The sequence below is a fragment of the Periplaneta americana genome, chromosome 14 (genome assembly GCF_040183065.1).
Source record: "Periplaneta americana isolate PAMFEO1 chromosome 14, P.americana_PAMFEO1_priV1, whole genome shotgun sequence".
In the NCBI taxonomy this organism is placed as follows: Eukaryota; Metazoa; Arthropoda; class Insecta; order Blattodea; family Blattidae; genus Periplaneta; species Periplaneta americana.
In genome coordinates this window covers 27,860,359-27,872,064 of record NC_091130.1, presented here as the reverse complement: position 1 = coordinate 27,872,064, position 11,706 = coordinate 27,860,359, and the positions used below count along the sequence as shown (strand labels likewise).

The following is an 11,706-nucleotide window of genomic DNA, read 5'->3' as shown; positions in this document are numbered from 1 at the left end:
CGCCTATAATGGTAATTAAGAAGCTCGTATGAAAATTATGAAAGTCGCTTGCGCTCGTTTCATAAATATCCATACTCGATTCTTAATTACTATCATTATAGGCTCGTTGCATAATGTACTATTATGTTGTTTATATTATATTTTTAAATTAAACAAATAATTACGCAAAAATATTTGTTTAAGAAGCGGGTGCTTGGAAGTGAAGGTAGTCATCAAATTTATTATTGACGAATAAAAAATGTATATTGTATGTAATGGAGATGTGTAAATCTTACGAATACATGAAAGAAATAGCTAAGTGGAAAACTAAGGGATTGAATACGAAAATCATCTTACGTATTGTTTGGCTGTCCTATATATGCAAAACTTTCTTCACTGTGTAAATCTTCGTACATCGATATGCTATTGTTGGTATTATAACTCTGTGAAACAGTACGTCATCTAATTGAAGAAATTTCCTGAGATGTTGAAAATTTATTACTAAAATCAAGTCTTATTTTCAAACGCTTCCTGTTTGCCCTTTATTTCCTCTTCATTAAAAAATACTTCAATTTTAATTAATTTTGTGGTCAAATTCAGTCTGTTTCCTTCCCATTTAGACCTTTATTTTGTCTTATTTCAGGCATATAACGGTAAGCAAACAATTTAATGGTAAAGAAACCATATTCTTTGAAAGGATATTCACTGTAAGATTATAAATTTAGAGTCTTAATTTGTAATAGCTTATCAAACCTCACATATTACTTTATTCTTGAAAATGAATTGGATATTCATATACACTTACACATTTCGGAATACAAATGTTACCACGGAAACGGATTGCTCAAATGTATTTAGGCCTACTATGAAATGAACTAAATTTTATCGCAATGGGTGAATTTTCCGTGAATGAGGGTGACAATGAAAATCATTGGGTGTAATCACTTTGGGTGAATGTTCCTGGATTAATATTCTAGGGCGAATTTTTTAGGATGAATTTTCTTTTTGGTCAACTTCCATTGTGCGTACTAGCTACTAGCCTGATCCCGGAATGGACTCGTTCTCATTGTTCAGCTTATCGGATATAACATAACCATTTACAGGGCATCATCAGTGTGATGACGGTTCCACAAAATCCTTTCACACTTTTTATTACTGTAGGTCGAATATTTAGGGGAATATGGGGCAGGACGGGGAAGGGGGGCAGGACGGGGTATAGCCTCTATCTTCCCAACAAGTAGTGCAATCTACCGAATTTGTTTTAGAACTCCGTCAACTCATGTAAATATATCATCACACAACACTTACTGCCATTCCTTGCATCTGTTGTATGTCATTTTGTTGCTGCATCATATTGTATCATTCATTTGCAACTTTAAAGTGTTCTCTTGTCACACGCAAGTAGAAATGAGATTTATTTAGATAATCTATTTTAATGTCATATTGTAGAGTGCTTACCTGGCTTTTAATTCCGAAACTTTCTTAAATTTCGTGCGTTATTTTTCTCATAACTTAGAAATTGTGACTGTGGGGCAAAACGGGGTGCGGCATAACAGGGCAGTACCCCTTCCTGCCCCACGCCATATTTAATTAAATTTCACCTCCTGTAATGGGTTGCTCGTCCTGTTGTTTGTCAGAAGAAGGTTTGATTAGATGCGTATCATGTCTGAAATGGGCTCACAATTGTTGCGCAGGAGTAGACACTGAAGACGAGGATGCCACGCACATTTGCGTATTTTGCGAATGACTTTATCTCAAGTAAACTTGTAAAATGTTGTAGTATTCACACTTTCAGTATATAATTTTTGTCACTTTTGCCATTTAATTATTACAAAAAATAAATACCCCATTTTGCCCCATACGTGGGGCAGAACGGGGCAAAACACACATTTCGAAAAAAATAATTTATTTTAAGGTTATAATGACCGGATTTCACTTGAAGTGCATATTTTTTTATTTGTTTACAGTGTAATAAAAGCATATATGTCATAAAACCCATACATTTACATTATTTGATACCAAATAAAAGCATTCAAACATTAACTACCCCGTCCTGCCCCATGTTCCCCTACATTACAAATGTAAAGTATGTGTAATTTTTTTACATGACTTTTCTTTTTTCTTTACAGACAATGGCGTATTACTGGGAGTCGAAGACCATATCCTGCAGGGAGGAATACATACGTTCATCTTTGAAGCAAATTTCTTCAGATTGAGAAGAGTACTATAAAACAGGCCTACAAAACTTCTAATGACAACAAGCACAATTGCTTTAACACCAATTATGCACCGTTCCTTACAACAGAAGACACTACAAACCGTTCGAAATATTCCGTGGAATTAAGTAACTTTACGAAAATTAAAAGCTGCGGTCAACACATCTCTTAGTTTTACATTTGTCGTGTAGTGTACTGGAGTTTCATGGCTCTCGTAATACTATCACTGATTCGGTAAACGTTCGTCTCTTTGTTTTGTTAATTTACATAATCTGCCACTCGCAATAGGAGAGTGATTTGCTTTTCGGTTTTGCATTTCTCTCTTTTCCCTCCATCGACTATTCGCAGTGGTTGAACTTCAAATTGATGGTTGAATATAGAGTCCACATGCGTTACAACCACCAAACATTGTTTTATTTTCGGGACCAAAATAGACACATTATGAATCAACTGACGATGTTACTTTCGTGTATCAAAACCAGATATCAGTAAGTGTACTTTGTGTGTGTCAGTGTTTGTCAAAAGATAGTGTTTGCAGATTTCATTCGTGATAGACTCTTGTCATATTTGCCATGAACTGTTACAGAAACAGTGTGAAATAAATAAATATATTTTTGTGTTTAGAATAGTGATTTTACGTGATCTCCGACATTGGACATAGTCAAAATCAATTATTAAAACTGAAACATATACTAGTAAACACTTATTCTTATGTGCATCTTCGTAATATCGAATTCCTGTAAGAAAGTGTCAAACATTTTCATAGTGTAACTTGCAAACTGTTACCTAGCAACCAGCAGATCACAGACTTCGCAAAATCAAATAATTCTTTCTACATTTAGCGTGATAATAAAGTATCTTATTTCTTTAAGCTCCTGTACAATAAACCAACACCATTCTATTATTTGACGGAGCAAAACAGTAACATATTCACAGTTCAAGTGAATTTCTGTATTCGTTCACTGTGTCAAAAGAGAACCGCGGTTTTTGTGTTGGATGAAACGAAGACTAGTATATAAGTTGCAGCAAAAAACATGTCATAACAAATTTAGTGTGCTTTGAAAGTAATATCAAGAAAAGAGAATTACACAGTGTGTTTTAAAAGAAGCTTAACAGAGTGGCTATCAAATTACATGAGATTCTAAACGGTTCAGAATCGGATAAGTCACATTTTCAAATCGAACCCAGGATTTGTGAGATAAAATATACAGTGTGTTTTAAAATAAATTAATCAGTGTGTGGACGAGTGTGATTTCGCCTGGGGCGGTGCGCGGGTTAGATAGTTAGGCGGGAATTGTATCGCCTCGTGTGAACCCGCCACCCTACCGCCCCCGATGCCCGCCACGGCCATGTTTTCCAAATTCAAGCACGGAACAACGGGTCAAAATGCCCTGGACAACAATCCCATCGTGCAGTTCTTCGAGATCGGCAAGCAGACGGCAAGCGCCGGTCCTGAGCTCGTGTGGCGTATCCACGACGCCTACCGCAAGAGCGACGGCAAGGTAAGACAGGACTGAACTTTATTAGTTTTGATGTATTTTCACCTAACTTTGTTGAGGCGGCGGTATGATCATCCACTCCTTCTCTTTATCTTTCTTATATTGGCTGCTTTCGCCAGGTGGACGGCACATTGAAAGGATTGGATGTGCGCAGTGGAAGACTTTTAGAAATGAATAGTGTGAATTTGTAAAACAAATATAATTAACAATAACAAGTAACAATGTACAGTTTCCCTAGAAAAGGATGAGACGATTGAATATTCATAAGTCTCAGATGTAAGACACTGCGCATGATCGGAGACCAGAGCACTGATACACAAGATAACGAATATTGAGTTACTTAAATTCAGGCTATTTGGTTTGTTATGAGCATCGTTCCGAAATTCACTTCAAAAACTGCAAAAAATATGATAATATTACGTAAATAAAAGATAAATATATACATAAATCGTGTAGTTAAATCGACAATGGACCTTCATGACTAGATCGACACTCCACACAGAAAGGAAAGCTTTCGTGTCGTTTCAATAGCTCAGACGCTAAGACTTCTGCGTCTCGTGTAGAAGAGTGCGAGTTCGATTCCTAGTCTATACAACGATTTTTTTTGTCTAAATAACTTTGAAATAGCTAAATAACGTTGAAATAGAGTTTTACAAATTCCTCAGATTGTGTTAATGATCACAGACAGTACAAAATTACAAGTTATAATATTGTAAACGTTAATATAATGAATTCATTTATACATACACACATACAATGTAAATGCATATATATTAAAAACTAACAATTAAAATGAATTATGTTAATAACCTAGAATTTAGCTGTAGCAATGTGGTGTCATAACTTGGGATTTGTTTACTTAACGTAATTAGATTTAATTTGATTAGTTTCGCAACAATAATTGGACTTCCTGTTATATCCTGTTATTTAAATATTTAATTTAGGGTTGACTTATTAACTCTTACTGTGCAAGATGCCCATTATTTCAATAATTATATATCACGCTAAATAGTCATTGTCTACACTAAAGTATTATCGTCATCCCTCATTTCTCATCGTAATGGCGAACCGACGTGGCATGAGACAGCGAGTTATAGCTCTAGTTGAGGCTGGATATGGGGCTAGATCTGCTGGCCGTTTGGTCGGTGTTCCTGGAAGTACAGCAGCGAGGGGGTTCATCGTTACAAAATTCAGGGGAGGTCGAAAATCGCCCTATTCCATGGGCGTCTGCGGATTTCTTCATTGGAAGAGGATGCTCTCTTATTCGAGACAGTTCGACTGGACCCTTTCGGACTGCTAACGAAATAAGAGCAGCATCTAACTTTCCCGGTTCTTCACAGACTGTGATCAGCAGGTTGAGGAACCGCGGTATTAGGAGCCGGAGGGCTGCGCAAATGGAAATATTGGGGGAAGCACAAGCTGTCAACCATCTTGCCTTCGCTACCAATCGAGTGGATTTCGATTGGAGAAATGTATGATGGTATGCGGACAAGATTTTAAGTTAACGGGTCTCTTTTTGTTTTTTATGATTTTTGTTTCAGGAAGAATACTTTTAACTTCCAAGTAAGATTTATTTATTTTTCGACGAGGTTCAGCCCACTTGTAGACCAAAAAATTGGGCATAAATTATTCCATATTTTTCGACAAATTATACAGTCGAGGAACTCTGAACAAATTAATTACACCTTAATAAAAAAAAAGAGTTTTACCTGGGATCGAACACGAAACGTTTCGTTTATACTGTGGAACCGACACGCTACTATATGAGCTACCGAGACAAGACAGTGACAGCAGCAGTCCAGAATGTAGATCCGATAGCAGGCATTTGCCATTCGGTACAGAGAAGCAATGATATTTTGTTACCCGAGCTATGTTGTGAAATCGTGGCTTTAAATGGCTGTCTTCTTCGTGATCCTTATTCTGATCCCTGTCCTTGTTGTGGTCCTTGTAACAATTCTTGTTCTATTTGTCATGTTACTTATCGTTATACGTCGATATCGAGTGAACCGCGCTGTAGAACTTTAACTTCCGACAACCAAGAATCGTCTCATTCTTTTTAAGGGTAACTGTACATAAATGAAAAATGAAATAACAATAAATATGAAATGGGTAAGTGAAAATAGGACAAACTAATCTGAAATGATATCCCCAAGATATGTAAATCATGTAAGTATCACAAGGCTGAGGCCAACACACTTATAAGTGATTAAACAATCTAATATGGCCGTCTCTCGACAATCAGTGACTAACCTATTAGCCATATGTTCATATATATATATATATATATATATATATATATATATATATATATATATATATATAACTATCTGAGTATAAATCTGAACACAACACCCAGCCGGCATATTAACTTAATACATGATCCTTTCGAGCATAGATACCACTCAAACTGAGTAACCAAACTATAAATACATATACACTCAATAAGAGAGAAACTCTACCCAGCATAAGACATTACATGAGTGATCACTATACATTACCCATTGCACATATTGCTCACATACTCTGTGCAAATTGCACTAACACAAATCTCTGCACTTTACAAAATGAACAACCAAAGGAGAGAGAGAGAGAGGGATGGAGACATACACGTAATAAGTAAGCGGACGATAATTCCAATCTCAACGATCATTTAAATAGCAATAAACTCGACGTATATAATAACAAATAGCGGCGAAGGAAAGCCAATAATCAAATGGAGCAGGGATTACACTAAAACAATATGTGAGACCGTAACCGCTGCTCTATCACTCTAACCGTCTCGGAACATGAACTCACGTTTCAAATCAATCTCATTACCTAATCCCCAAAGCAATTTACCTCAAACACATATATATCTCACAAATATGTCACACAAAGCAAAAACTAAAACTGGCCCCCAAGACGTATCACTAGCAAGCGATGTTTCAAACTACGATCCACTAAAATCCCAAACACACACGACGCAATTTAACTACTCCACTGATCTATCTCCCACACGTAAAAAGCCCGAGTCACGTTGTGTATATCTGCTGCGTACCAAAATCCTAAGTCTTGTTAATGTTTCTGCCGCGGACGAGAGCTTGAATCTGAGCCAACTGTTTCCGTATATCTCCCGCGTACGAGAGCTTAAATCTTGTTAAGTGTATCTGCCGCGTACCGGAACCCGAGTGACGCTCCGTGTATCTCCATTAAAACAGGTAAACTCTCTCCCCCTCTATCCTCGTGAGACGTAATGAACGGCCAATAGGGTTATTTGGGAAAGAACAAATGAACGGATTGATAGCGCTATCTATACTGTGACGTCTGAGAGCACTCTGACGGATGAAGTGACGTACTAGATGAACGGCCGTGGTCGTGGGCACGGCTCAACTTTAAGATATAAATATACTAATTATACAGTGTGTTGTATAATGTTACAATTTTGTGTTTACCAAAACCATCTACTAGTTTGATGGTTGTTTGTGGCATTCAGGAGAGTGCGATTTGAAACAAAGTAAGGAGAGATACCGAGATGCACCTTCGACAAAGAGCGTATTCCGAATCTCAACGCTGAGCAATCTGATGGCATCACGGTGTTCCGAATTTCACCGAACGATGACGTCATTGATGCTCCACCGGTGTCGCACCGGTGCCATCAGCCTGCAGAGGTGGTGGCAGTCTCCATCAGCCGCCATCAGTGAATCTGACTGGTTCTTGTATAGGGCGGGAAGTAGCAGACGAATGACATCGTGCACTGTTGTGTCATGGCGGTGTGTTCTGCTTTAGTTCTGCTGTATTGTTTATAATAAGCACAACGTAAAAACAATACGTTAATGGCTTATGAGCGAACATGTCAACGGACAAGTTATTACTACTGGTTCAAGAAGTAAATTGTTTATGCTCTCTTTTCTTTGAACGAGATGTACGGAAATTTCGCAAAATCTTGCTCGTGTAGCACAGACAACAACTTGTACAGTAGCCATGACAGCCATCGAAACTTCAAGCAGTTTTGTTCCTATTTCGCTGCAGCGTGACGTCATTGTTGTCCACCGGTCCGGTGGGATTCGGAATACACTGAAAGTGCGCCAGGACTTCCGAACCGAGATAGTGTTAGGTGCGCCGCGATATCCGGTTCAAGTTAGTGTTAAGTGCGCCACGATTCCCGGCTCCTTCCTTCTTGTCTTAGCTCTTTATTTCCTTTCAATCTTTCCACCACTCAACAGTTTTCGGACATCTCATTCTGTCCTTCGTCTTATTCAGCCCTTCATTGTATAATTCCATCCTTTGTTTCATTTTGACGTTCATTTGTCTAATTACGTCCTTCGTCTCACTCCGTCCTTCGCCCGCTTCATTCCCTCCTTCACTGGCCTCAATTCTATTCTTCACCCACCTCATTTTCGTCCTTTCCCTGCCTCATTTCCGTCCTTCGCTCTCTTTTTCGTCCTACTCCCGTCCCATTTCCGTCCTTCGTCCGTCTCCTCTTGTACATCTGCCTTTCGTACTATCCGTCCTTATCACTTCCTGTAATTTCTCCTTACATTCTTTCTTTCCGTCATTGTTAATAATTTTTTCTTATCTATTCATTTGTTTTCGTATTTCCATCTTTCATTTTTTGCAATTTTCTATTTTTCGGTATTAAGGTTTAATATATTTTATTGCTATATAGCCTACATAATTATTAAGCCGAGATCCTTGACGTAGAGCGCTCATGAAGCCTATTGCAATATAACATCTTAGAATTTAGATTTGGATACAAAATAATATAAATCTCCCTCACTTTCCTCAACATTTGTTTCTGACTAAAGAGAACCATGCTAACGCCAGCACAAAATGTAGACCTAAGCAAGCAATGTACATTTGAAATTCACTGCAGATATTCGATAGATTACAGGGAATAATTGCAGTTGAAATACGAGTGTAACAGATATGCAATAAAAATAACAATTTAGAATTTAAACTAAAGAAAAACTCTTAGGGTGCTATGTATAGACATTTCGCTAGCCCGCGCTACGAGCGTGCTAAACTAGCCCCGGCTACCGACTGATTACTTGTACAGGATTCATATGACATCATATCGCTATTACTAGTTTATGAATACGAAAAACGTTAGTTCGCTGATCATCCACCGGAAACCCGCACTAAGAATGTCTATGAATACGGCCCTTAGAAACATTTTCGAATGAAAATTTCAGCTACCGATTGAACATTAGTGTAGTAGCGCAGTTCTCATTGTCAGTGAACCAGAACGGCAAATATGTACTGCCGGGTTGTAACTATATTTGTGCTCCAATTGCTCCCTTAGAACAAGGAAAAAAAAATAAACGAATAATATAAACAAACAATGGATTGTAATTATAAACTTCGTAACTCTCAATCTACAATAATTTACTCATACATACATTAGATTCCATGGCGCATTGGTTTCAAGTAAATACGGTAATCAATCTGTTATTTTCATGATTGCGAATCTAAACTTCCATGCCATGCAAAAGATTAAGGAGATCTGCTGCTTTGTTTGTTTTACTGTAGCAGGTTTTTGGAATTTGTTATGCCTATTGTTCAGTAATTTAAAAATGTGTGAATTGTCTTATTTTACGAATATATTTCTCGTCGTTTTAGTGTAATTTTTAAAGATTTTATTCTGTGTAATGTAATTGCCTTTAAATTCTCATGTATTAGTTCCACTTCAGAATCTTAGCATACAAATTATACAGGGACATCATTTTATTTTTACTAACATTTTTAATATTAACCTGGCTATACCTTTCTATTAACGATTGAAACCGGAAACACCGTTTGCTACTCCTACCACGACTGGAGTCCGATGATACTGGCGTAAAATACAAATCAATTTACTAGGTATAGGAGGGAAGAAAAGTAGTTCATCCATTTATGTAAACTAGGAAATAACACAATTTTGAGTTTGATAATTTTCATTAGGTTTATGTTTAATCGAAATACAGTACTGTATTAACACTTAGTGTTTTTACTCACGAATTGAGCTATCCGTTCGGACATATTAATTGTGCAGTGTATATTGTACTGTTACAGCACATTGGCGTGCAATATAGAGAATGAAGTTAAATTGAAAAATAATCATAATATAGATATTTAAACACATTTTTGATATTTCGATACAGGCTTCAGTTCTAATGTGCATATTATCGCATTATAGAATATTGTACGTAATTCCAATTACCATTTTCGTCCTTCGTACTAGTAACTCATGTTGAAATAATTATGTACCTATCTGCCCGATTCGAAAAGATAAAATTACTCAGACATGCTATCTACTGTCCGTTCAAGTGGTTTTGTCGCAGGGTCGTAGAAAGGGGGGGGGAAATCACGTGATAGTTAATTACTTAACGAGGCCCTTTTATTTAAGTTATTTTAAAAAGTTGTATAATATTACGTAGACGTCCAATTCCTAACATAAATTAATGTTTTCAGAAAAGAGCTAAGATAGCCCAGCCACTAGACTTTACAGAGGGGCGAACAGAAGCAGTTGGGGGAAACCAGGACGCGACGTAGGCAAACGGACGACAGTACCTGTGCGAAAATATGATTCAATATTGAAAGCTCTTTCGTCACTGGAAAACGCGAACATATTTCTGGAACGTACTATACTGACTAACTCAGTACTGCATACGCGGCCTTGGTTCTGTGTGGAGAACGGTTGTAAGTTTACTGGTAGAGGGGGTGGGAGTGAAGTGCATTAAAAAACTCAGGTACAATAAAAATTGAAGTAAAAATAAAATGATGTCCCTGTATTATTGTGTATAGACTTAGGTTAAGTGTTATAGTAGAATATTAATATTATATACACACCATAACTCTTCGACAGTTAATTCATTTCCTTGCAGTCTCTTTTGTTTTCCTTAAGTATCATACTGTTTAATAAATTTTAATAACACAACATTATTTTAAGCAATTAAAAAGAAATAGTACCCTAATTAAGTTAACGGTATACATTAAAGCTGGAACTGCAAATTACGCGTAGGTGCTACCAACTTAATTCTCCCACGGTTGTGTTATATTGTACATTAGTGTTGTACGTTTGCTTGGGAATGGATAAAAAGTCAGGAACGCCTCTTCTATGTTCTCATTATCTTTCAGAATTGCTTTAGATTAATATTTACCGTATATGGTAGGGAAACGACAGAAATGGACGACAAGGAAGTAATAATTTGCATGAACAACGTTTACGTACATAATAGTTTAATTATCAGGGACATAACCATATCATTATCAACAGTCACCATCATCACAATCATCATTTTCATCATATCGCTATCAGCTTTGTCCTCACAACTATCATAACGTAAACTAACTTAATCTTAAATGAAGAATTGGTATTATTCTAACTGATATCAAATCACCGTGATCTAGAATGCAATCACTAGGAAACGAATTTCTTGGAGCTAGAAAGTTTAAAATATTTACTTTTTATACTAAAGAAGTATAAAAAAATCGTTGATCAAAATTTAATAATATTCTGATGCAAATTACTTAACCAAACTAATGTTAGATGTTAAACTAAAAACAGTTACTCACCAGTTGAAGGTTTAAAAAAAAAAAAAAAAAAAAAACCATAGTCCAAAAACATGAATTTTCAGGAGAAACAAATAACTACTGGCACTTCAAGTATGAAATTCATCATGCCATTTCTTAAAGTGTTGTAGAAACTTAGGAAAAATGAAGTACATTTATATTTAGTCTCATAGAAATACATGTGTAAATGTAGATCATTGTGGACAATGGTTGTTTTAAGAAAAAAAAAATACTCTGTTGTGGCTGAAATGTGCCTCGCCTGCAATCTTGTTTTTTTATATTCTGTTTCTTCTCCTTTCCTTGCGTCCACACCTGTGGAGTAATGGTCAGCGTGTCTGGCCGCGAAACCAGGTGGCCCGTGTTCGAATCCCGGACGGGGCAAGTTTCCTGGTTGAGGTTTTTCCCGGGGTTTTCCCTCAACCCAATACGAGCAAGTGCTGGGTAACTTTCGGTGCTGGACCCCGGACTCATTTCATCGGCAT

The 11,706-nt window shown here is 36.9% G+C and overlaps 1 protein-coding gene across 1 annotated transcript in view; it reads left to right on the top strand.

Moving 5' to 3' along the window:
* The first annotated feature begins 2,906 nt into the window (after nt 1-2,906).
* bma (SCY1-like protein bma) overlaps nt 2,907-11,706 on the top strand; it is a 1,113,807-nt gene continuing 1,105,007 nt past the window's right edge. Inside the window, exons 1-2 of the mRNA XM_069846551.1 lie at nt 2,907-2,918; nt 3,479-3,697. Coding sequence (XP_069702652.1) covers nt 2,907-2,918; nt 3,479-3,697 — 231 coding nt within the window. The remainder of the gene's footprint in view (nt 2,919-3,478; nt 3,698-11,706) is intronic.